The sequence below is a fragment of the Corythoichthys intestinalis genome, chromosome 5 (genome assembly GCF_030265065.1).
Source record: "Corythoichthys intestinalis isolate RoL2023-P3 chromosome 5, ASM3026506v1, whole genome shotgun sequence".
In the NCBI taxonomy this organism is placed as follows: Eukaryota; Metazoa; Chordata; class Actinopteri; order Syngnathiformes; family Syngnathidae; genus Corythoichthys; species Corythoichthys intestinalis.
In genome coordinates, this window is record NC_080399.1 from 24,606,298 (window position 1) to 24,633,523 (window position 27,226).

The window sequence follows — 27,226 nt, forward strand, 5'->3', positions numbered from 1 at the left end:
GATGACTTGAATACGACAGGTTGAAAGATTTTTTTAAAAAGATTTTGATTAATTGTTTGATTTTAATGACTTTCTCCCATTTTAGGATGCAGCTATGGCGGGAAGGAGCATCTCAATGGTCAGCAGTTTTCACATCCCACTGATTCATGCAGGACCTGCAGCTGTATTGTGAGTATTCATACTTGGAGGCACTATGCAGAGGTGGGTAGAGTAGCTAAAAATTTTACTCAAGTAAGAGTAGCGTTACTTCAAAATAATTACTCCAGTAAAAGTAAAAGTAGTCATCCAAAAAATGTATTCAAGTAAAAAAAGTAAAAAAGTGTTTGGTGAAGAGAATACTCAACTAATGAGTAACATTGTGAGTAACTGTTTTTTTTTTCTCAGCACAAAGTTATCTGTATGAACTGTTGTTATAATGATACTGTACATGAACCCATTACATAACCACATTAAGCCAAAGAAATACAAAAAACCCCCAACAACATTGAATTCCGGCGAGAGAGAAAAAAATGACAGAAATGAAGCATTATTTGTCCTAACCCTCTAGTGGAGAAAATAGTTCCTAGTTTGAATAGTGATTAGTTCTTTCATAGTTACTATTCTGAAATTAAAAGGCTCATATCTCCGGATTTCTGAGGTCAATCGGTGCCAAATAAAAACTGGGAGAGAAGGTAAAATCAGCGCATTCGAGTCATATTGTGGGCAGCGCTCTATGTCAAAACTTCATTTTTTACGGTGCTTTAAAGTGCCTATGACAGCAAAAAGCATATTTATTTCCTATTTGACGCGGTATTTTATGCTCCTGAATGAAATGGACCGCTTGGATGTGAGTGGAAGCGATCATTTTATTTATTCATTTTTTGGGATCCCGCGTCATGAAAATGATTAACTTCCTGTTTTGAGGAGGAATGCGAATGTGACGTCACCCAGGTCAGCATCTCACAATACAGCATTGATTTATAGTACGCAGATGGACTGCGAATTCAGTTGATTTTGAGGATTAAATCGTTTATATTTTGCATCACACCAGCCAAATGTGCTGCAGGGTTTTGTTGCTGCACCAGGGAGAGGCGTGTGAGCCTTTTTTGGTTTCAAAAACGCGTTCACCGCCAAAACAAGTCAGACAACTGTGGGACCCTTAGACTTAGTAGGAAGTGAGTGAACATCATGTTTTGTATTATGTCAAATACTGAGATCATGGCATACGTTTCAATATGGAGGTGGCTTGCATTTTGTGGCTGACAATGCTCCTTGCCCACCAAGAATGCCACTCAGCCGACGACCAGCGGCTTGTCGCACACCCCACTCGGTCCTCTTCGCATGCCCGCCGGGAGAACATTATACTCGGCTTATTCTCATGCGGTTCTCCATATCGTCCAGACTTCCAGCTCCCTCTGCCCGCTTCGTGCGCCTGGCAATAGACCACAACGACGAGCTGTAACTTGCTTGCCGCTGGGGAGTTGCCGATCGGTGACGACAATCGACAACCCCGCCGGCGTGTGATATGATCCAGGGTAGTTTTGTATGATTTTCGCTTCGAAAGGCGAGAATAAGACTTTGAAACGCCGTTCGGTTCGGGTTAGCATGTCGGCTAGTTGTCACACCTCGTGGTTTGTTTACGCTCTCCGAAGCCGGGCAGGGAAATGACAAAAGCCGGACTAACTCCGGTGGCATAAAATAACGTTCGAGAGGTGAAAGAAGTCGATAGTTTTGACCATTATGGAGTAATTTTGCCATGTTGTACTGAATAAATGCATTTTGAACATTTCATATTCCATTTAGCACAAGGCTGTTATTTGTCATGACCATAACATTTATTTAGTAATTGGGGTAAAATACATAGATAAAAAGAATATCCTGTAAAAATATTGGATATGAGAGATTGAAACAATGACATTTTGCCGGTCTCTTTGTCGCATTTTCCTCGTTCTGAATAATTCCCCCTCAATATGCTGAATTCAAAGTCAGATGAAATCTGACCCTGCCGACGTCATCCTCCAGCTGGGGACGCTAGAGCGCTATAATGACAGGCAGGGCTAAACGGCAGATTAAAAGACTAATTTCTCGTCATCTGTGCTTTGCCAAATTGTTGTATATAGTTTGAACAGGCTTGCATGATCATAGAACGGCAAGCTTGCGTCTGATTGGTATAATGGAGTCATGTGATTATTGCTGTGATGTCTAATTAGTGAAATTGGTACAGATACTCGGCATCGCTGGCAAAAAAAAAAATATGTAGGGCTGTCAAAATTATCGCGTTAACGGGCGGTAATTAATTTTTTAAATCACGTTAAAATATTTGACGCAATTAACGCACATGCCCCGCTCAGATTAAACTGACAGCAGTGTAATGTCGGCTTGTTACTTGTTACCTGTTTTTTGTTGTTTGGCGACCTCTGCTGGCGCTTGGGTCCAAATGATTTTATGGGTTTGGGGAGTTAGAATGGTGTAATGACATCAACGATGGCGAGCTACTAGTTTATTTTTTGATTGAAAATTTTACAAATTTTAATAAAACGAAAACATTAAGAGGGGTTTTAATATAAAACTTCTATAACTTGTACTAACATTTATCTTTTAAGAACTACAAGTTTTTCTATCCATGGATTGCTTTAAGAGAATGTTAATAATGTTAAAGGCATCTTGTTGATTTATTGTTATAATAAACAAATACAGTACTTATGTACCGTATGTTGAATGTATATATCCGTCTTTTGTCTTATCTTTTCATTCCAACAATAATTTACAGAAAAATATGGCATCTTTTATAGATGGTTTGAATTGCGATTAATTAATTTTTAAGCTGTAATTAACTTGATTAAAAATTTTAATCGTTTGACACCCCTAAAAATATGTACAATAAAGAGGAAAAATGTAGCGACTCTTGTGTAGCCCAAAGAAGTGGAGTAAGAGTAGCATTTTTTCTTGATAAATTTACTCCAGTAAAAAGTATGGCTTAGTAAAACTACACTTAGGAGTACATTTTTCTCAAAATGTTACTCAAGTAAATGTAACGGAGTACGTGTAACGTTTTACTACCCACCTCTGGCAGTATGTAAACTGTATAAGTGGTTTTTTTTTTGTTTTCTCCTGCAGAATGGAAATGTACAATGTCTTATGACGAGGTGTCCACCGTTGTCATGTGCCAACCCAAATGTGTTGCAAGGCGAGTGCTGCCCCCAATGTCCTGGTAGGAAACTGCAAGCAAAATCCTTTAGAAGCTGGATAGAGCATCAAAAAATGTGTACACAAAAATAAATTCAGAAAATACATATAATGTATATTTTTTCCTATTGACTCATTTGGCCATAGCGCCCCCGTCAGACTGCGAGTCAGGGGGCCAAATATACAGGCATGGTGAGCGCTTCTACTCGCCGTCGGAGCGCTGTCAGTTATGCTCGTGCACCAATGGCACGGTGCACTGCCACAGAAAGCCGTGCCCCTTCGCTTCCTGTTCGCATCCTGTTACAAAGGATTGCTGCCGTACCTGCCAAGGTAAAAAAAATGGAGGAGAAAAAAAAGTCTTCCATATTGATGCTCAAATGCAGTTAGGGTGGGCAAAGTATGGCCCTCCGGTCACACATGGCCCCCTCTGCGCTTAATAGATCCCGATTGATCTATATGAAATGGAAGGGCTGGTCACTGCCTTTCTCAACATCCGTTTTTGGAACTTTTATTCTATTTCTAGCAGGCTGCCTGTATGAAGGTCGAGAGAGAGGAAATGGGGAGATGTGGGACGACGCTTCGGACCCCTGCGCTGCGTGCGTGTGCCAGGAGGGCTCTGTCAGGTGCGAGAGGAAGCGTTGCCCCCCCAGCAACTGTAAGCACCCTGTTCAGCGACACTGCTGCCTGTCCTGCGATGGTGAGGAAAAAATTGTCAACATCTACTCTAATTATGAAACCGACCCAGGAATTGTATTACATTTTGTGCAACTGGCTGCTTTCTCCAGGCTGCATGTATAACGGGAGAGAATACGTCGACGGTAGCGAGTTTACTGATGACAAAGATCCCTGTGCTGTCTGCTACTGCTATGCTGGTGAGGTGGTCTGCACCAAGCTGCCCTGCTATGGAGAGTGCCACCACCCCTACAAAGCGCCTGGACAATGCTGTGGGGAGTGTCAACGTAAGTGTGCTGTCAAACTGGGATTTGAGCTTTGCTCTGTTGGTCAGTAACTTTTTCCAATTTCTCATTGGAATCAACCGCTGTTTCCGCCATTGGAATTGACATATGCTGGCATCAGTAGCGGATGCTGGTCTTTCTGAGGGGAAACCAAAAATGTGTCTGCCTGTGAGTGCTTTGTGACGGTGGAGGTGCTCAGCGGGGGAAAGAAACTAGAGTGCCAGAAGTCAAGTCTACAAACACAGAAGCTACAATAAAAAAACTCCAGAAATAGAAGCTCAATTTTGCGCTAGTGTCGCTAGGATGATAATGAAAGTCTCCGCTTTAACGGAAGGAAAATTGAAAAATTTGCTAATCTCGCTGTCAATAAAAAATGATTCAGCTTCAAACAGATCACAAATCTTCATGCAGAGAATGAGAGCATCCGGGCCAGCTGAGCCCCGCTGACTGCCCATAAATAAACCCAGCTTTTAGCCAAAGACTATCTCGTTTCGCTCTAGTGGAACAATGCATTCTTAACTCTGGAGAGGCTGAGCTTCCACACAGTTTAAAGGACTGTGCAGCTGCACCAATGAATTTAAAACAAGCTGCATCTTAACCAGTGGAAAAAAGTTGAGCCCGTTATTAGGCATGTGCCTGTATAAGATTCTGATGGTCTGGTAATCTTAAGCCAAAATATCACAGTTTCACAGTATCATGGAATTGCAATTACAGCTCTAAAATGTGTTACTTTGAAACTTTTTTCCATTGAACAGGAATTTTATTTTCAAAACATAAGCAAATTGGAAGCTAAGTATAATTTTAAGTTGAAATACATTTTAAAAATAACAAAATATTTTAAATAAAATTAAAATAAATGCAATTCTCTTGGTGAGCTTAAACCCACAGCAACAGCTCAACATTATTACCATTAGAACAAAAATAATGGATTACTTTCCATAAAATGCACGTGTGTATGACTTGTATCACGTTTACATTATGCATACACTCTCTGTCTCTGACAGTTGCCAGAAAGAAGACAAGACCACATGTTTTACCACCGCTAAACACACTAAACACGCTGGAGTTAACTCTTGTAGCTGGTGGGAAAAGTTCATGACGGTATTTTCTAACCTTTAATTTTGTATAAATGCAAAATCATATTGGAGGTATTGCCTCTTCGGCAGCCACCCTCCGCAAACATGTTTTAGATGTCGGTTGCCCCTCCTCCTCTAAGCCGCGGCCGTCTATAACTTTTCTGTAGCCTAAGTATTCCCATACCTGTGATTTCATTTTCTTTGATGGGGGAAGAAAAAGTTAAGGAGTTTCACCACCTCCAGCCATCATGTAGCACAGCTGACTCACTGACACTGAGCAACAACCGGTGGGGGAGGCTTGAGCCTTGCAGTTGCAAGCGAGGGATTTCTTCCTTCAAAAAATAGTTACTACCGTAGGGACCGTATGACGGAGAATTTTGTGATTTTGGAACCTTGACGTTTTCATACCACGGTATACCTTGAAACCGGTTATCGGCACATGTCTAGTTGTAGCGTATATTTAGTCAACTCAAAGTATATGCAACAGTATATACTAGTCCTTCTTAAAAAATAGCATATTGTGATAAAGTTCATTATTTTCTTTAATGCACTGATAAACATTAGATTTTCATATATTTTAGATTCATTACACACAGCTGAAGTAGTTCAAGCCTTTTATTGTTTTAATATAGATGATTTTGGCAAAAAAGTCAAGAAAAAAAAAAAAAAATCCCTATCTAAAAAAATTGCATATCATGAAAAGGTATTCTAAAGAAGCTACTAACCTAATCATCTGAATCAACGAATTAACTCAAAACCCCTGCGAAAGATTCCTGAGGCTTTTAAAAACTCCCAGCCTGGTTCATTACTCAAAACCGCAATCATGGGCAAGACTGCCGACCTGACTGCTGTCCAGAAGGCCATCATTGACACCCTCTAGCAAGAGGCTAAGACACAGAAAGAGATTTCTGATCGAATAGCCTGTTGCCAGAGTGCTGTATCAAGGGACCTCAGTGGGAGTCTGTGGGAAGGAAAAAGTGTGGCAGGAAACGCTGCACAACCAGAAGAGGTGACCGCACCCCGAGAAAGATTCCGGAGAAGGGCCGATTCCAGACCTAGGGGAACCTGCAGAAACAGTGGACTGAGTCTGGAGTAGAAACATCCAGAGCCCCCGTTTACAGGCGTGTGCTGGAAATGGGCTTCAGGTGCCGCATTCCCCAGGTCAAGCCACTTTTGAACCTGAAACAGCGGCAGAAGCGCCTGACCTGGGCTACAAAGAAGCAGCACTGGACTGTTGCTCAGTGGTCCAAAGTATTTTTTTCAGATGAAAGCAAATTTTGCATGTCATTCGGAAATCAATGTGCCAGAGTTTGTAGGAAGATTGGGGAGAAGGAAATGCCAAAATGCCTGAAGTCCAGTGTCAAGTACCCACAGTCAGTGATGGTCTGGGGCGCCATGTCAGCTGCTGGTGTTGGTGTACACTGTGTTTTATCAAGGGCAGGGTCAATGCAGCCAGCTATCAGGAGATTTTGGAGCACTTCATGCTTCCATCTGCTGAAAAGCTTTATGGAGATGAAGATTTCATTTTTCAGCACGGCCTGGCACCTGCTCACAGTGCCAAAAGCACTGGTAAATGGTTTACTGACCATGGCATTACTGTGCTCAATTGGCCTGCCAACACTCATGACCTGAACCCCATAGAGAATATGTGGGATATTGTGAAGAGGAAGTTGAGAGACACCAGACCCAACACTGTGGATGAGCTTAAGGCCGCTATCGAAGCATCCTGGGGCTCCATAACACCTCAGCAGTGCCACAGGCTGATTGCCTCTATGCCACGCCGCATTGAAGCAGTTTTTTCTGCAAAAGGATTCCCGACCAAGTATTGAGTGCATAGCTCATAAAATTAGTTGAAGGTTGACTTTTTTTTGTATTGAAAAACACTTTTTTTTGTATTGGTCGGGTGAAATATGCAAATTTTTTGAGATAGGGATTTTTGTTTTTTCTTGACTTTTTTGCCAAAATCATGTCTATTAAAACAATAAAAGGCTTGAACTCCTTCATTTGTGTGTAATGAATCTAAAATATATGAAACTAAGTCTAATGTTTATCAGTACATTACAGAAAATAATGAACTTTATCACAATATGCTCATTTTTTGAGAAGGATTAGTATTTGATCGCTAATTTGTTGACATTTTGGGGGAAGCTGAGCTTCCTTTGCAGTCTTAGAGCAATCATCATTGGGTGGCATCTTTTGAATTGACTTATATTGCCATCATTGGAATCGACGGATATTGCTGTCTTTGGAATCGACGGATATCGCAGTCATTCAAAATGGCGGATATAGCCGTATTTGGGTTTGACTGTTATGTCCATCTTTAAAATTGACAGCTATCGCCTCATTGGAATTGACAGATATAGCAGCTTTTTTCCCTCTCATATTGTTAGATGAAAATGTAATCTTGGGAGAATAAAGAATATTTGACTAAGAAATAAACTCGGTTTTGTGTGTTTGTTGTTTTCTTTGGTCTTTTTCTTTTATTAACGTCCTTATAAAATATAACACTCGATAAATGTTGTCTCGGTTGTCAGGCTGCTTTTACAATGGTGCGCTGCTCGCTAATGGACAGTCAATCCCTGAGCCGGGGGATGTTTGCTCTAAGTGCACCTGCCAGGTAGCAACCAATAAACACACACATAAACAGCCAAGTTACTTTTAAGACTTCATTCAGTGTGTGCTTTTGCATTTAGACAGGCACCGTGCGCTGCGCCAAAAAGTCTTGTCCAGTGACGTTCTGCCCTCACCCGCTCACAGACGCATGCGGGTGCCCCGTGTGTGATGGTATGTTATCCTTTGTCTCATTCGTTTCATACTGCGCCTTCAAGTGCTAACGATATTGCCTTCATGCATGTCCTATTTAAGGGTGTGACAAAATATCGAAATGGTGATATATCGTGATACTTTGTATCCCAAAAGGTTATCGATATGCTCCTGCCAAGAATCGAGATATCGTTTTAAAAAGGGTTCAGTGTTAAAAAAAATTTTTTTTTAAAAAGCACCAACAAGTTGCTACCAAAATCTTCCACCATAATAGTGTCTCAGGTAACTTTTAGGCTGCCATTGACATGGCTCGACGCCCAATCCATTTAGACTCGGAACGTTCGATCATTCGAAATAGGGCTACGGGTAGCGATTATTTTAGTAGCCGATTAATTGATGAACTATTCATTTTGAATAATCAAGTAATAGGATGAGGAACATAAAAAATTAAAATACCTGTGTTGAGCCTCACACGGTATATATAAAAAAAAGATCTATGTACAACAAAAGAACAATTGGCTAACTTACATAGCAAAAGTCCGCTAGCTTAAATGCTATAAAATGCTAACGCTGTTTTAAAATCCTCTTCACAAATGGCTCAGGGGCAGTTTACATGGCGACTCTGTGACACGAAGGAAGACGCAATGACTGTGTTGAAGTGGTGCCTTGCATCAGGGGTGAAAGTGGTTCGAATTTCTTGGCGGAACTCCCTGATGAGAAGGTCGCCACGGAGCCAGAAATTTTATTCATTTATTTATTTTGTCTGTGTGTGGGGGGTGGGGGGTCAAAACAACTGAAATGCAAAGAAAACTGATTTGGTCAGTTATTTCTATAACACATACAAAAACTGATTTTCATTCAAAATTCTATTTTTTTAATGATTTGCAAAATAAAAGTTAACAAAAACAGCTATAAACCCAACCTCCATCTCCTAATTTTTATTTTCCCTCATTTCCTCACATACTAAATGCCAAATCTCAATTTTAACTACTGAAGAACATAGGATGTATATTAAAATTGAAGATGGTGTAATCATTTACTTTTTGTTGTGTTTTTTAATAATACAGATATAAGTAACATACATTCAGAAAAATGAGAACAAATGACTTATATTACGCAGAGTGAAATGGAATATATTTTGAAGATTGCGCAACCATTGACTTTTTTAATCATAAGGAAATGAATAAGTAGCCTAACATAAATGAAGAAATATAAGTCCAAAGTGCACATTGGCAGCTAAAATGTTCTGAACGTCCCCATCAGAGCAAATAAAACTAAATGATAGAAAGGCCGCCTTAACTCTTTCCTTGCTCTTAAAGATTTGATCCATATTCCGTTGTATTACTTTTTTGCTGTTTCAGAAAACATGCACATTTGAACCAATCAGAGCTAACTATCTCTGTTGATCACATGTCAGTATGTCAGCCAATTGAACAGATAAATGAGTCCAGGCGTTTTGCTTTGCTGCGTGCATACGCACATTGACGTGACTCGTCATCGTCAGACTCAGATAACTGCAGCAGCTGGGGAAACCTTCATGCCGTCCGTGGAATAAAATAATAAATATCAGTGGAAACGGATTACCCTACACAAGCACTTTATTATGCTTGTTGTTAACACTTGTGTATGTAAATCTGATGTTGGTAGATTGTTTACTTCTTGGAGATGAAACGCATGTGTGGCAGCTTTGTATTTTTTTGTTTTTACATAGCGTTTTGACAATTGGTCTTTTCCACCTTTAACGGCGCTCAAAGCGCTTTACACTATGTCGCCATCTACGTACTTGTGACGCAGCACCAGGAGCAATGTGGGGTTCAGTATCTTGCTCAAGGATACTTAGGCGAGTTCATAGGGGCAGAGAATCGAACCCACAACCTCTGGGTTGGGGGACAACTACTCTACCACTGAGCCACGCCATCCCTCGTCAGTTGCCTTCATATTTTCGGAATCAAAGCACCGTAGCTGTCCCGTAGCTGTCTTATACCGGAACTGCGTTCCAGCCCTGAATCTTATACCGGAACTGCGTTTCTGACCGTTCCCGCCCACTTTCACCCCTGCCTTGCATGCATATGGTGTCAGCGAAGACGAAAAATTCTAAATCCTGCCTCCAAAGTGGAAGAATTTGATTGAGGGGGCTATCTCCACATGCATATCAAAGGCTCCTGTGACTCGACACCGCGCCGATAACGTCAGCACTCGTACACGTCACATTGGGCACATTGCGCAGCGTTGCTACTAAACATTAAAAACAGCAAATATGGCCAAATGTCGGCTTTAATTTACTGTTTTAATCATATTTTTAAATTAAATATGTTGAATGTATCCATTTTTGTGCCTTTTTGAACAAAAGAAAAATGCCATCGCTTGCTACTAAACATTAAAAACAGCAAATAGGGTTGAATGTTGGCTTTAATTTACTGTTTTAATCATATTTTTAAATTAAATATGTTGAATGTATCCATTTTTGTGCCTTTTTGAACAAAAAGAAAATGCCATCGCTTCGAGTGGGCGGGCATATTTTTTTCTGGGCTGAGGAACTTTGGTGGGGTCAAAGTGCATCATTCGCTGTCGCCTTGTAAATCTGCACTGCCCCCTAGGGCCTGGCATGAATACTACATCGTTTTCATGCAGAATTGCAACATTGTTCAAATGGAGACGGGCTCATATAAATGCAAACATGAAATTTTTTGTCTTCTCGGAGAGCCACCATGTAAACGGCCCCTCAGACACATATTCCCACAAAAAATGGCTAAATATACATTTAAACTAAATTACGAATGCATTCCAAAAAATCATTAGCTCAAACAAAAAATTAGTTTGTGTTGGTCTTAACAGGGAGCAGATGGATTCAGCCATGTGAAGTAAGGTAGACTAGAGGGCTGTGTATCCACCCAAATCAATGAAAATAAATGCAAACACTTTCAAAACAAACCATTACAAACGAATACTCTAAGCAGCAAAATTTAATTTGAATCTTTTTTTTTCTCATCGAATACTGGGGTTAATCGATTAATCGTTGCAGCACTAATTCGACACCAGAGCATTCACAGTCATTCCGTCCGATTTTTCGGGGCATTTACAGGTCACTTGCTGTTCATTTACAGGTCATTTCCTGTTGAGTTTGAGTCACTACCTAATCATTTGGGTGATTCCCAGGTCATTACCTGTTCTGTAACTCAAAATAAACAGGAAGTGACCTATAAAATACCCCCAAATCAACAGGTAAATGACCTTAAATGACCCAAAATTACCTCGTTGCCTGGCATTGGCTGCCAATGACGGGCATAGACGTTCAATCCGTTTGAAGTGGGAGGGATGGCAGCGAATGAACATTCCTTCCAAATCGTATCGTATCGTGAGATAAAGAGGTTCCCACTCCTATTCCTATTTCTTTCGATGTTATGGGGTAATGAGGTCAAAGGTCACAGTGGTCAGAAAAGGAATTTTGTGATAACTCACGAATCAATTAAGGGATTTTTATCCCACTTGCAGGATATGTTTATAATATGAAACAGAAGCCGTTATCTAATTTTTGGGGTAATGAGATCAAAGGTCACAGAGGTCAAAGAAGGATTTTCATGACAAATCCATTCAGGTTGCCACTTCCAAGGTGTGGATTACATTAATGGGCAGAACGTCACAGGAGGCGGGGGCAGCTGCCAGGAGTGTGTGTGTTCAGTAAGTACAACAATCTCTACTGAGACACATGACCTCCTCACTAAATTATGCTAATGGTCATCATTTTTCTCCTAGAGGGGTGAGGTGATTTGCACAACAAGGAGATGTCCCGCCGTGTCCTGTTCTCATCCTGCGCTGGATGGATGCGCGTGCGGAGTGTGCGATGGCTGCAATTTTGAGGGACGTGATTGTTTCAATGGAGAACGATTCCCACATCCGACAGATCATTGCCAGCTCTGCTCTTGTTTGGTTGGTCCAAATAAACATTTGATGTGAATGATCATGTTTCAGTGCGGTTGATGATGATAGAAGTCCCATCCATTTGAATTGAAAATACAAATTGTGAATTTGTTACCAGCCTCTTGCAGTTCAAATAGATTGGACGTCTATTGTCATCAACGGCAGCCAATTAATTCATTTTAGTCATTATGGTGGTACTACCGAGCTGTAATTGTGAAAATGCAGAATGGAGGTGTGCTGTGCTCGCACGTTTCGTGTCCGAACACCGCCTGCTTGCATCCGACGACACCAGCGGGCGAGTGCTGCCCAGTCTGCACCGGGATGTGTCGATATCAAGGGAGGGAGTATCAGTCCGGCTCATCCTTTCCCTCGCTTTCGGACTCCTGTGCCTCCTGCTCCTGTTTGGTTAGTCTGCTTGATTAAAAGAACCTAAACCTCAAACTGCATAATGCTACCTTTTGAATAATATACTGTATAGGTCAATGTTTTTCATTATCTTGAGTTGAAACACTGGGCAACTAATTATCAGTGTTGTTAATCTTACTTTAAAAAAGTAATTAATTAGTTACAAATTACTTTTCCCAAAAAGTAATTGCGTTAGTAACTCAGTTACCTGAATGTAAGAGTAATTAGTTACTTGGCAAAGTAACTGGTGATAATTTTCATATTTTTTTTTTTTCACACTCAATGTGAGGTTTGAAGGGTTTTTGGGACAATTGGCCCTAGCCCAATTCTTTACTCTAAAATTAACTAGACGCAGGGGTATTGCGGGTATTGCGATAACTAGATAGTAAGCTTTGCTATGTGTGGAAGTCATTTAATGTTGTGAATCAACCGTTAAAGTTGCTCTTGTTATTGCATGAGTTCCCTTCTGTCTGTTTTCGACATGTGTAAGTTTTAAAACTGTTTCATCATTTAAAGATAGATTTAAGTTTTGCCGATTTAGAAGCATTTTAGATAAAAAGTTACTCAGGTTTGCAAGGAAGGTTCTCTACAACAGAGCCTTCCTGAGAGGTCTACTGCTTTAAGATGGCGGCTGTTTACTAACGCATCTTGTTCTTTATTGTAAGTGTTGCTAATGCCGCCGTGTCTGTCATTTGCATGTAGTTCTGTATATATGTGATATCTACCGAAGCATCATGTGGGCGTGGTTTGTAGGCTATCGGCTACAGTCAGGTATTATTGGAGCCACCTAGCATTGTAGCATCGCATTTGCAACGGCGTCACACTCTCTTGCCTCCTCTCTCATCTCCGTGAGTCCGTCATTTTCAGACTTTTCTCGCGTCAGTCAACCAACATCGTAAAGCAGAGTAACGCACGGCTTTCCCGCCTCAGAAACTGTAAAGGCGTTGCCAAGATGAGAAAATTAATTAATTAGATCACTCACTACTGAAGAAAATAACACCGTTAGTAACGCCGTTATATTCTAACGCCGTTATTAACAACACTGCTAATTATGTCATACAGTACTTTTAGCTAGAAGTAGAAAAAAACGATTAGTAGTAAGACAAAGTGGTAAATAGTAGCTGTGTTCTCAATGATTATGGCACCTAAACACAACTTTAGCATGCAAATATTCAAATGAACGTTTCTGAGGTGGTAGTTTATTCAGAATTCGTTTAGAAAATATCCCAAAACTGTTTTTGCCTCCCTACACATTGCCTTAAGAGCGCGTCATATCTCATTTTGACACTGTGCTATCAACGTTTGCTCATTTCTGCCTATATCCTTTAGGAGGAAGTGGTGAGCTGTAAGAGGCGACCTTGTCCCGTGCAGTGTTCCCACCCAGTGCCGGCCGATGCCTGCTGTCCCGTGTGCGACTCTTGCTTGTACGATGGCACGATCCACGCCCATGGCCACGACTTTACGCCATCTTCCGAGCCTTGCCAGCATTGTACCTGCGTCAGGGGCACCGTCACATGCATGCCCCTTGTCTGCCCGCCGGCTCCCTGCAGTCAAGCCATCAAGAAGCCGGGACGCTGCTGCCCCGAGTGTACAGGTAATGTAACATACTCGGAGTAAAGATGGACATATGAAACAGTACATTTTGAACTGCTTTGGGTTTGACTATTGTAATGTTCCTAGGATGTATGCTGGACGGACAAGAGTACAGTGACGGCCAGACATGGACCCTCACGTCAAACCACTGTTCTACGTGTGCCTGTCAGGTAGATATTTTCATCTTGTTCCTTCACAAAAATACCAGAAATTTCAAAAGTATGACCCGGTGTACACATTACAGTCCGGCGAGGTGCAGTGTTCATCTCCACAGTGTCCCAAACTGACTTGCATGCATCAGGTGACCGAGCCTGGGGCCTGCTGTCCTCGCTGCAGAGGTATAATAAAAATTTAGTATTTAGTTATTTCCCACCATTTGAATATATTAGTAATATATATAATGTACAGTGGTATGAAAAAGTATCTGAACCTTTTAGAATTTCTTACTTTCTGCATAAAATCACCATCAAATGTCATCTGATCTTTGTCAAAAGCACACAGATGAAAAAAAGTGTCTGCTTTAACTAAAACCACCCAAACATGTATTTTAATGAGGATAGCATGCAAACATAGAAAGAAGGGGGAAAATAGGTAAGTGAACATTTGGTATTTTTACTTCTGTGTTTTGGATCATTGTCTTTTTGCAACATCCATTCTCTTTTTAGCTTCAACTGTCTGACAGACGGCCTCAGGTTATCCTGCAAAACATCCTGATAAACTTTTGAATTCATTCTTCCATTAATGATTGCAAGTTGTCCAGGCCCCGATGAAGCAAAACAGCCCCAAATCATTATGCTCCATTTTTCCTTCACACATGACGTTGTGTGTTACACCCAAACTATTCGACTTTAGTTTCATCAGTCCACAAAATATTATGCCAAAACTTCTGTGGATTGTCCAAGTACCTTTTTGCGAACATTAAACGAGCAACAATGTTTTTTTAGACAGCAGTGGCTTTGTCCATGGAGTGCTTCCATTAACACCATTTTAGTCCATAGTTTTACATATAGTTGATGTGTGCACAGAGATATTGCACTGTGCCAGTGATTTCTGTAAGTCTTTAGCAGACACTCTAGGGTTATTTTTTTTTAGCTCTCTGAGTATTCTGCGCCTAACTCGACGTCATTTTTGGTGGACGGCCACTCCTCGGGAGAGGAGCAACAGTGCCAAACTCTCTCCATTTGTAGACAACTCCTCTGACTGTCGATTGATGAACATCCAGTCTTTTAGAGATGGTTTTGTACCCTTTCCCAGCTTTATAAAAATCAACAATCCTTGATCGCAGGTCAGACAGCTCTTTTGACCAAGCCATTATGCATATCAGACAATGCTTCTCATCACCACATTTCTTACCAGGTGTGTGTTTTATAGTGGGCAGGGCAGCTTTAAACCACTCATCAGTGATTGGGCACCTGCCCTGGACAGCTGACTTAAATTGTTTGGTAAAAATTGGTTCCAATTGCTCTTTAAGTCTCCTTAGGCAGACGGTTCACTTACTTATTATTTCCCCTTGTGTCATTGTTTGCATGCTATCTTCATTAAAATACGTAAACCTCTAAATGTTTGGGTGGTTTTAGTTAAAGCAGACACTTTTTTTTCATCTGTGTGATTTTGACAAAGATCAGATCACATTTGATGGTGATTTTATGCAGAAATGTGAGAAATTCCAAAAGGTTCAGATACTTGTCATAGCACTGTACATGACATATATAATAGTCAAGAAGTCAAGCAGTGTCATGACTGTCGGCTGGCAGGTTGTATGTACGACGGAGGTGAGTACACGGAGGGAAGCAGCTGGTTTGCTGACTCGTCTCACTGTCGCAGTTGCATGTGTGTGGACGGTGTGACAACCTGCTCGGAAGTTCACTGCCTGTCCCCGTGCAGCAATTTCATTCAGGTTCCTGGAGAGTGCTGCCCCATGTGCGCAGGTAGTCGAGTAAATGTAATAGTTGGCAGTCTTGTAGTCTTGCACTGCATCACATGGAGTTATGTTTTGTAGACTGTGTGTTTGAGGGCAGGGTGTACGGTCCAGGAGACAGCTTCCATCCAGCTGGTGACCCCTGCCAGGTCTGCTCCTGTGAGGTAAGGAAAAAACTGATATTTAAATATTTTTCCAAGGAAAAGACAACAACTTTATCACGTCCATCTTAGCGGAAACAAACAATCTTGGTTCATAAATTGAAAAATAAAAACACTGAATTTCTGATGTCTAATAGTGGAAAAAACAATAAAAAGCCAGTACTTCCAACAAGTGGCCTCCCGACACGGGAGCAGACATTTTATCAATGCTGATACTATTTTAGCCAATCATATGTAAGTATCCCAAATTTCCCCAAGTACGTACAGCTGTGGCCGCAGCACTCAAGTAGGGGAAGTGGTTAGTGGGCAGTGGGCGCGGTTGGCGGATGACAAATGCTTGATTTGATTGTTCATTAAAAGCATGGGGATGGTAAGTGAATGATGGATGGTTGATCTGATTGCTCGTTGAAAGCAAGGGAAAAACACTAGAAATATTTTGAACTAGATATATTAATCCTTAAAAGTCTTGTTAAATTTTTGATAGGATTGCTAGATACGTTGCTAGGCTGACGATGTAACCTGAATTTCCGCATAAGTCGGAATTAACTCTATAAGTACCCCGGAATACCCCCTAAACCTCAAAGTAAATGTCCAAAAACATGTATTCTACATTATATTAGTAAGATAAAGTAAAAAGATAAGATATTATGAGGTACGTTGAGTTAAATGCTGTTATATTCAATGACGATTTGGGCTTTAAAAAAAAAAAAAAAAATTCGGGCTTAACTCGCGAGTGAGTCGCCTTGCTGAAGGGCGCTGTGGAAAGAATAGGGAGGCGAGAGACAGGGGATATCATGGCCACTCAGGTCGCCAGCGTCCCCTCTCTTAATGTGAGCCCACCATCTGAATTAAAAAAAACGGACTGGGACTTGCAAGAGGAGTCGGCGCCGGGGTAGAAGCAGCAGCAGCATGAGAAGAAGGAAGTTAAACCTGACGCTATCAGGAACTGCAGGACGGCAGCGACACTGCTGGGGCGCGAAGGCAGTGTTGTTAATAACGGCGTTATTTTTTTCAGTAGTGAGTAAACTAATTAATTACTTTTCTCATCTTGGCAGCTGCGTTACAGTTACTGAGGATGTAAAGGCATGCGTTATTATGCGTTACTATGTTGGTGACGCGAGAAAAGTCTGGTAGACATGAACTCACGGAGACGACGTAGCAGAGCGGGAGTGAGGAGGAGAGACGGGAGTTGTGACGCCGTTGCAAACGCGATGCTAGGTGGCTCCAATAACACCTAACTGTAGCCAATAGCCAAGAAACTACGCTCGCATGATGCTACGGTAGATATCACATGTATATAGAACTAGATGTGAAATGACAGACATGGCGGCGTTAGAACATGTATAGAGAACTAGATACGAAATGATAGACTCGCCGGGGTTAGTAAACAGCCGCCATCTTAAAGCAGTAGACTTCTCAGGAAGGCTCTGTTGTACAGAACCTAAGTAACTTCATATCTAAAATACTCCTAAATCGGCAAAATCTTGACTTGAATCTATCTTTAAATGATGAAACAGTTTTAAAACTTTCACACGTCAAAAGTAGACAGAAGGGAACTAATGCAATAACGGGAGCAATTTTAACAACTTCAACGGTTTCCAAACAAAGCAAAGGTTACTATGTTTTTTGTCAGGCCGAGATGACGAGGCAGACTCAGTTGCGGAGGTTCAGGCAAAAACTTTATTTTGAAAACAGAGGTTCTTCCGCTGACATGCGGGGATGAGAAAAAGGTACAAACTAAAAGCTCTCTAACGGAGGAATAAGTCAGGGCTACCACAATCAATGTTCAAACAAAAAGGCACTCCAAAAGGGAGGAAAGGCAAAAACACAAAATGCTCCAAATGGAGGAAAAAGTCAAAATGGCTAAGATCAAAAATGTTCAAACACAAAGCGCTCCAAATGGAGGATAATATTCAGTATCACTATGACAGGCTATGGTGAGAGGCTGACGTGATTGACTTTGGACGAAAGACACTTCTGCACAGGACAAGGGAAACTAAGGCAATATATACACAGGAGGTAATGGGGAACAGGTGAAAACAATGGGTGATTAGGTGACCAGAGGAAAGGCAAGTACGCAGACACGAGGAGGGTGAAGCCTTCAAAATAAAACAGGAAATGACATGACATGACATTTTTGGATTTTTTTGTGTTTTTTTTTTTTTTTGAATGAAAAAACAAAACAAAACATGAAAGGCAATACCAGTTACTTTGCCAGTTAACTAATTACTCTTACATTCAGGTAACTGAGTTACTAACTCAATTACTTTTTGGGAAAAGTAATTTGTAACTGTTATTACTTTTTAAAAGTAAGAATAACAACACTGGACAAAGTTATCCTGAAATGGCAAGAACTAGATACTGTTTATGCGACTAAAAAAAAACAACGACTGGAGACAGAATGGAGCATAAGACTCCGGCGTCGTAAAGTTGAAATCACAGGTTAGTCGAGTATGTCGTAACCTGGGCTAAAGAAATATATCATTTTCAATTTATAAGGAAGACTAGTTAAGCTTTGGTCTCAAACCCATCTAGTTAAGTTTAGAGTGACTCGTGGTTAATCAGGTTCTTGTTTAAAAGGTGTTACATGTACAGTATATGAGCAAGTCCCCCATTATCAACATATCTATAACAGTTAAAATCGTTGAAAGCAAGGGAGACGTGGTTGGCAGATGATGAACGTTTGATCTGATTGGTCGTTGAAAGCAGTGGGCATGGTTGGCGGAGGGCAAAAGCTTGATCTGATTGATCGTTGAAAGCAGGGGGTGTGGTTGGCTTATACTGCGGGTAGCAACTGGACCCATCAAAATTTCCTTCCCTTCCTCGTCATTTAATTTTCAACACTATTAAGACCATGGGGAAAAAAATCTCTATGCCTGTTCAACTTACAGTGTCGCGCTTTCATGACTTTTCCTAAAACTGCTTGTTTTACCTCTCTATTTTTTTAAATTTTGAAATCACTTGAAGACAACGTCATTTAAACTCATTTCAGCTTTTCCCCATTCCCACGGTCTTACACATTGATACATGCATTTAGAACAGTAGTGAAGCAGACAGTCTTCGTGGTAATTATAGAACTAGTAATATACTGTCAGTTAACAAAAGCATGTGTGCCTTCAGGTAATGCCAGACGGCGAGCAACACCTGCGTTGTTACCGGAAACAGTGTCCCAGTCTGGTGGACTGTCCCAAGAAAAACATCATGTTTTCTGGACCAGACGCCTGCTGCCCTATTTGCGCACGTTAGTACTCGTCATAACAATATGAAATGATCACGAATGACGTTGCTTTATATTTGAAAGAACTCATATATGAACTCTTTGTTTTAAAATGGTCATAAAATGTAATTTAGTCTTCATCTGAGTTGAGACAGTTATCTTAATTCTCAGAGCAAAAATTCACACGGGCAACACTTGTTTGTATTTATAACGTCATTCATTTACACATTCCAATTTATTACAATTTTTTTTTTTTTTTTTTTTTTAATTTAAAAAAAAAATTTTTTTAATTGATTTTATTTTATTTGGAATTATGTATATGGCGGAAAACACTGAAAAGACTGAAAAAGCAGTTTCTGCTCTTGCATTCCTCTTTAAAAGAAACTGCTGTATTTTAAGCTAAAACAACTGTTGTGTTTGATAGAACAATATGTCTATATGCTGCTATAGCAGATTCATGGCACACTAAGCCCCTGAACTATTTTTAATTTGTCCGTTTTACCCTGAAAACCCCCGTTTACAGACGTCGCCCAAACGCTTTTGTTTTAACCCAGCCATAAAACAAAGGTAATTAATTATATTTATTATTCAAACTGTTTGTTGTTTTTAGCTTAGAATCATTCATTAATGTCTCATATTTCGTTTTAAAAAAAAAAAAAAAAGACTTTAAAAAATTATTCACTTACATATTTTAAACTTTTCAACAAATTGTCACAATGAAAAAAATGGCGTCTGTAAAAAAGTCACTGCTGTCTACCTCATAACTATCGCTTAATTGTATTTTATTGTTAGTCGCATTTTCTCCGATATGTTAGATGATAAATAATTGATCCAAAGAAAAAAAGTTGGGAAAAAAAAAAAAACATTTAAAATGGTAAATATATGAATTAAAACTCGACCACTCCTTGATGTCTGCGATTTCTGCATCGCGACCCTTGTTATATGACCATCTTTCATCCATAAAATCCCCAAAAAATCCAGCCTTGGCCATTCAAAGCTGTGTCTTGACACTCAGTGATACATGCTACATGGAGTTTTTGGATCGAAACAAAGTAGGTACGCGATAATATCTCGTTAAAGTCATGGCGTCTGTAATTCTGTTCTCGCGTGCTCTCACCTCCAGGTAGGGTTTTGCTGTTTTAAAATTTTTTTTTTTAAATGCCCTCCAGCTCAAAATGTTTCTTTCACCGGAAAATTGAGATTTTAAGCTTTCCAATGATGTATCACACATGCATATCAGACAATTTTGAAAGTTGGCTAAATTGGGGGTCTCAGAGCGGAACTTCAAGTCACCTGAATGTTTTCCGCCATATATCTTTTTATTATTCATAGCTTTTCTTTATTTATGTTTTTTTTTTCATTAATTATTGCTATTTCAATAATCATTTTTTTCTCCTTCAATTTAATTACCGGTGATTCATTTTATTTCAAAATGTTTGTATTTTTTAACTTGCCCATCGCAAAGTACGTGCAAGCAAAAAGCAACACTAGTGCTACAATCGCATGAGAAATGGGGTTGCAAAATATTGTCCCATGGGCTGCAATTGGCCCCTAGACCGCGGTTTTGAGACCACTGTCCTATATGAATGTAATAAAAAACTATTTTAAGAAAAACAGAAAATGCTCGCATGCATTCATGAAAGGGTTTAACTAAAACCACACAAGAAAAACAAATGTTTCCAGTTTTACTGAACACAAAATACGTACTCTGCTGTATGTGTCCAGAGCCTCTCAGCAATTGCACTTCAACGCTGATCGGCAATGAGGTACTTGCCACAGACAACCCATGTTTTACCTGCCAGTGCAAGGTAAGGAAAAACAACCCATCAAGACAAAATATGCATATTTTTCTATTTTTTATATAGGATGGAGTATTATGGAACAACCACAAAAAGACAAAAAAATAGGACTATGCAAAATCGTAATATCACAAGATTAAAATTGTAATATTATGAGAGAAAGTTGTATTACTACAAGATTAAAGTCACCATACTTCATAACTCTTATGACTATTATAACTATTATTATTACTAACTAGAGATGTCCTGATTGATCGGCATCCCGATCGATCGGGTCCGATCACGTCATTTTCAAAGTATCGGAATCGGCAAAAAAATATCGGACATGCCTTTTTTTAATATATATATACTTTTTAATTAAATCGTTTTCTAATTGTATTTAACGTTACAGACATAATATGTTACACTCATCCAGAGTCTTTAGTTTAGGCTTAAGGTAGGGTTATCAAATTTATCCCGATAACGGCTATAATTAATTTAAATTTTTTTTTATCACGTTAAAATATTTAACGCAATTAACGCATGCGCTGCCCGACCCACTCACGCATTGTCGCGTTCAATCTGTAATGGCGCCGTTTTACCTATATATAGAGCTAAAAGGCAGCGTAAAATGAGTAGAGTGAATTTTGGCAGCCTTTGGAGCCTTTTTTTAATTGGTTAAAGCCTTACAATCCCACTCCCTACGATTAGAAATATTGTGGGACGCAATGTGGGGAAGAAAGGTAGTAATTGATCTTTTTCTTAACACCCTATGTTATTTCCCAACGCAGAGAAGATATATCAATTGGTACCACTTCGCACAGTCATGGTTGCACTTCCCATCATGCATTTGGGCAGAACAGTTAAGTGGCTACAGTATCATTTACTGAAAGCTCAACAAATACACTAGATGGCAATATTTAGTCACAATATACAAAGTCACATTTATCCTTTAAGAATTACAAGTCTTTCTATCCGTGGATCCCTCTCACATAAAGAATGTTAATAATGTAAATGCCATCTTGAGGATTTATTGTCATAATAAACAAATACAGTACTTATGTACTGTATGTTGAATGTATATATTCGTCCGAGGTTTATTCATTTTTTTCTTAATGCATTGCCAAAATGTATATGATCGGGAAAAATTATCGGGAATGATTGGAATTGAATCGGGAGCAAAAAAAAAAGCAATCGGATCGGGAAATATCGGGATCGGCAGATACTCAAACTAAAACGATCGGGATCGGATCGGGAGCAAAAAAACATGATTGGATCACTAACTGTTATTTCATGAGAAGGAAAGTCGTACTTTTACGGAGCATTAAGAGAAAAAAATCGTAATGCAGTATTACAATTTTAAAGTCGTTGTATTATGGATCTTTACTAAATACAGTAAAGAAAATAAGTATTTGAACACCCTGCTATTTTGCAAGTTCTCCTACATAGAAATCATGGAGGGGTCTGACATTTTCATCGTAGGTGCATGTCCCACGACCCAGCTCTGACTGAAGGAAGGAGGTTGTTCCCCAAAATCTTACAATACAGGGCCCCAGTCATCCACTGTTTAATACATTGCACTCGTCCTGTCCCATGCACTGTTTGCTTCGAGTCATTGTCATGTTGGAAGACCCAGGCACGACCCATCTTCAATGCTCTGACTGAAGGACGGAGGTTGTTCTCCAAAATCTCACAATACAGGGCCCCAGTCATCCTCTCTTTAATACAGTGCACTCGTCCTGTCCCATGCACAGAAAAACACCCCCAAAGCATAATGCTACCACCCCCATGTTTCACAGTAGGGATGCTGTTCTTGAGATAGTACTTATCATTCTTCTTCCTCCAAACACGTTTAGTGGAATTCAGATTCAGAGATTTATTTGTCATTGACACCAGCTCTCACAAGATGACAACAGATGCAATGAAATTCCGTTCGATGAGCGAGCATCGGGCCGCTGAAGACTTTGTTCCACGCTGCCACTTCTCTCTCTTCTTCAGAAATTACAGCGCAAGTTACAAGTAGACACACATATATCATACAACATAGCATGGGTATTTTTTTGTACGAAAAAAAGAACTACCAGTCATGGCTGGAGGAAGGGGGGGGGGCAGTTATAGTAAGAAAAAGGCGGTGGCGGACTGGGGGGGGGGGGGGGGGTTGTGTGTGAGTGTGTATGCACAAGTGTTGCTGTTGCTGACTCAAGCTAACTCTTGGACATAATAAGAACTGTACAAATGTGAAATAATGTCTGGTTTGTACAAATGATAAATAATGTCTTGGTGGCAACTCAAAACTGGAAGCAAAACCGAGTGTACCCAAAACAATGGAAGGCAAAAAAAAAAAAAAAAAAAAAGGGGAGGACTCAAAGCCAATGCAAACAGAACTCACAAGGACATATCATCTGTTGGCTGTAAATGCACAGACAATTGACTTCAAGTTCTTCAAATTTGTAACGACATGGAACTGGTCAATTGGCCACTGTCCTGCTTCAGAACCTGAACAACGCGCCTGCTTGGAAAACACCTTAAAGTCTGGATATTGTGGAAGATGGCTGGGGTAGATGGCGGCCGCGGTGTCTGACCACACTCGAAGATGAACGATATCGAGGATGTTTCCTTTTGGTGCGCTGTTGGCAGCTTCTGATTGTGCCAGGTGGGACAGTGATCGCTGGGACGGTCCTTCTGAAGGACCTAGCGACGCCAGTCCCCCAGGCCCTGAGTCCACAACCGAAATGGCGATGCAACCTACTACGAAGCTGCGCAACCTTGAGATAAATGTTCGTCGGGAGTCAGCAAGGAACGAAAACTGTGACGAGGATTAAGTCAACAAAAGGAGGGTGGCGGACACGGCCTACCATCGGTCTTCAGCTATTCCCTATCCTGGATCAAATCAACTGAATATACTAATTACTGAATTATTAACTAGTCTACCGGATCTAATCAACATAATGAGCACATTGCCTCGATCGACTATGGACCATTGGGAAAATGAACAATCGGGGGAATGGTTATTATTAAAAAAAATTTTTTTTTTTTTTTTAAACTTGTAATCATGACGAAATCTGAATGACAAAAATTGATATTTGATATTTTCTGCGTCCTTTATGGTATACAGGGGACGGGTTTCAATAAGCTTCGGCTTCTCCCGTCAGCCCTTTTCTTTTCGGGTTGAATTAATTGTAAACACATATAAATGCTGTATGTTTGTTTGGATTTGTCAAGCCTGAAGGGAAAATAAATAAATAAATTAATTTAAAAAAAAATATTTTATAGGCGAAAAAAAAAAAAAAAAAAAAAGTATCAGTGTTTGTACGTGTCTGTAGACAAAATAAGAGTCGCAGGGTCCTGCGAGCAGCTTAGGGAAGGGATCAAGGGCAAGAGATAGGGCCATCTGTGCGGCTCTCTCCAGGAAAAGGGAGGGTTGCTGTAAGGGTGTTCGGGAAAAGTAGAGGAAAATTATAATCTAATTAAACCGAATAAGAATTTAATATGTCCGAATACGGTTGGTCTTCAGTCAAATTCGCGCTCCTCATGGCGTAGGCGAGACCTCAGGTCCTTCAAGTCATTGCCAATAGTTGCAGTCAGCCTCGACAATTCAGTCACCTGCCCCGACAGTTCCGTCACCTGGTGCAAGGTAGCATCCACTTTTCTCCATCCTTCCTCGGACCGAACCGTGAGTCCATGGAGCCACTTCTCGATCCAAGCCTCGACGCGATCTTCCAATGTCTTGAATCGCACCGTTTGATCCAAGGTCAATTTGTTGATTTCCACGAAAGCTGCCGTCTTGGAAACTTTCCGGTAGAGCAGGGCACCAAGCAGAAGGAACCCCACAACCGTTATGCCAAACAGCCAAATATCATCGATATCTTCCACAGATAGGACAGTAAGGCTGGCTTCCAGTGATCCCATGAATCCCTCACATATCTAGTGGCGAAGGTCCTGTCTGGGCAAGACGGCTCTCCTGGTGCACTAAAAACTTCTATTTAAATCTTTTCTGGCCATAAAACTTACTCCCGTGACTCCTCTGCATCATCCAAATGGTCATAGGCAAACTGTAGATGGGCCTTGACATGTGCTGGTTTAAGCAGCCTGTCTTAGGATCATTGAGACCCCACATGGTGATATCCTACATGGGGCTCCACTCCGATTGAGATTGACCATCATGTTTAGCTTATTCCATTTTCTAATGATTGCTCCAACAGTGGACCTTTTTTCACCAAACTGCTCCGTAGCCCTTTCCAGCCTTGTGGAGGTGAACAATTTTGTCTCTGGTGTCTCTGGACATCTCTTTGGTCTTTGACAATGTTACAAGTGCATCTGATTCTGGATAATACATGGAGTGGAGGAGGACGTTTAATAGGTGGACTAACAGGTCTTTCAGGGTCAGAATTCTAGCTGATAAAAATGTTTTCAAATACTTAATTGCAACTGGATCACACAAATAAATAGTTAAAAATCATACGTTGTGATTTCTGGATTTTTCTTTTTTTTTGTTATCTCTCTCACAGCGGACATTCACCCATGATGAAAATTTCAGACTCCTCCCCAATTTCATAGTGGGGGAACTTGAAAAATAGCAGGGTGTTCAAATACTTATTTTCTTCACTGTATGTATGGATGCATTGTGGCTAATTTAGCTAAATAAACTACGTACGTTACATAGTGCTTCGCCGCCTCCGTTAAAATGAATAATACTAAGAGCATCTCGTGCGTGAGTCTGTATTTTACAATCTGCTTCAAAAACGACCTCGTTAAGGAAATCCTTAATCTTTTGCCATATCTACATGAAATTAAAATCAAAATGAGAATTAACATCAATACTTTGTCATTATTTGTTCATTTTTACAGTTTCTCGCTATGTTAAGTACATAGCAGCTAATTTAGCTAAATTAGCATCCATACATATTACATAAAGTAAAGATACATAATAAACGACTTTAATATTGTAAAATGACTTTTTTTCTCATGATGTTAAAACTTTAAATCTTATGATTTTTTTTCTTGTGAACTTTAGTGTCGTAATATTAAATGATTTGATTTGATTCTTGTTTTATTACTATTTTAATCAAAATATTATTGCTTTATTCTAAAAGTATTACAACATATGACTTTTTTCTTGTGTTATTAGGACTTTAATCTCATAATATTATAACATGTGACTTTATTTCTGTGTTATTATCACTTTTATCTTGTAATATTACCACTACACTAATCCCTCATTTTTCGCGGTTAATGGGGACCAGAACCCGCTGCGATAAGTGAAAAACCGCAAAGTAGCGTCTTGAACATTGTCTGTTCAATGTATTTATTCAGATTTAGCATTGAAAAGAGATACATACTGTATAAGACGTTTTTTCACTTTTTTCCCAAAGTATGATTTAAAAAAATGAAAAAGAAATGTATATATATTTAATAAACGGTTTTTACGCACTTCAAATGTAATGATTATGTTTTAAAAACATTACTGTCCCACCAAATTATTTTTCAACAAGAATAAAGTAGAAAAATGCTTGGCTTTATTAAACGCTTCATTGAGTGAGTCCACTCAAATCCGCTCAAGCTGCTCACGTACACACAATGAGTTGCCACAGCAACTGTTTAACAAGTTAACGGATGATTGACGCATGCAGCGCTTTGAAGTTCGCGTCTCTGGCAAGATCAAACCTGAACCGTCTGTTAATCATCGTTAACTTTAATAAACAACTCCAGTGCACTGCCTGACCAACAAAGAGCAGGGAGAGGGAGGGAGATCAAGACTACGTGATCGGCTCGGGACAGCTCATCTGTATTTATTTATGTTTTAATTGAAAAAAAAAAAAAATCTGTGATGGACTGGGAGCGCAAAACTTGAAGCGCGAGGTAGCGAGGGATCACTGTGTATTCTTACTGATCTATTTTTTTTCTTCATTTTTTGTTGGCCTAAATTATAATAGTTTTGAAATGCATTAACGTGTGTCTGTGTGTGTTATATAGGACTTAACTTGGACGTGCCTGCATCAAGGCTGCCTTCCCCTGACTTGTCCTCCCAGTGAGCAGTTCACCCCTCCGGACTCATGCTGCCCTGTGTGTAAAGGTGAACAATCGAATGTGAATAATCGCTGCCGGTTTGGACATCCATCACCGTCAATGGCACCAAAAATGTTTAATGCTAACCTGCTTCTGGTGCAGATTGCGTGCTGGAGGGTCAGAACCGACGCGTGCCCAGTGGCAGCAGCTGGACGGACAGCGATGACAATTGTGTTACTTGCAGCTGTAAAGTAAGTCGCACCATTAACT

At 40.1% G+C, this 27,226-nt stretch overlaps 1 protein-coding gene across 3 annotated transcripts in view; it reads left to right on the forward strand.

Annotated features, from left to right (window-relative positions):
- Positions 1-27,226, forward strand: part of kcp (kielin cysteine rich BMP regulator) — a 76,886-nt gene that overhangs the window by 37,043 nt on the left and 12,617 nt on the right. For 2 of the 3 annotated variants that reach the window (XM_057836040.1, XM_057836042.1), the window contains 19 exons: positions 86-168; positions 3,097-3,190; positions 3,313-3,495; positions 3,689-3,862; positions 3,951-4,124; positions 7,732-7,814; positions 7,891-7,981; positions 11,556-11,638; positions 11,714-11,887; positions 12,104-12,283; positions 13,613-13,877; positions 13,964-14,046; positions 14,121-14,214; positions 15,631-15,804; positions 15,876-15,958; positions 19,076-19,196; positions 20,898-20,980; positions 26,924-27,023; positions 27,119-27,207. In XM_057836040.1, coding sequence (XP_057692023.1) covers positions 86-168; positions 3,097-3,190; positions 3,313-3,495; positions 3,689-3,862; positions 3,951-4,124; positions 7,732-7,814; positions 7,891-7,981; positions 11,556-11,638; positions 11,714-11,887; positions 12,104-12,283; positions 13,613-13,877; positions 13,964-14,046; positions 14,121-14,214; positions 15,631-15,804; positions 15,876-15,958; positions 19,076-19,196; positions 20,898-20,980; positions 26,924-27,023; positions 27,119-27,207 — 2,411 coding nt within the window. The remainder of the gene's footprint in view (positions 1-85; positions 169-3,096; positions 3,191-3,312; positions 3,496-3,688; positions 3,863-3,950; positions 4,125-7,731; positions 7,815-7,890; positions 7,982-11,555; positions 11,639-11,713; positions 11,888-12,103; positions 12,284-13,612; positions 13,878-13,963; positions 14,047-14,120; positions 14,215-15,630; positions 15,805-15,875; positions 15,959-19,075; positions 19,197-20,897; positions 20,981-26,923; positions 27,024-27,118; positions 27,208-27,226) is intronic. The other variant, XM_057836041.1, reaches the window with a different exon arrangement.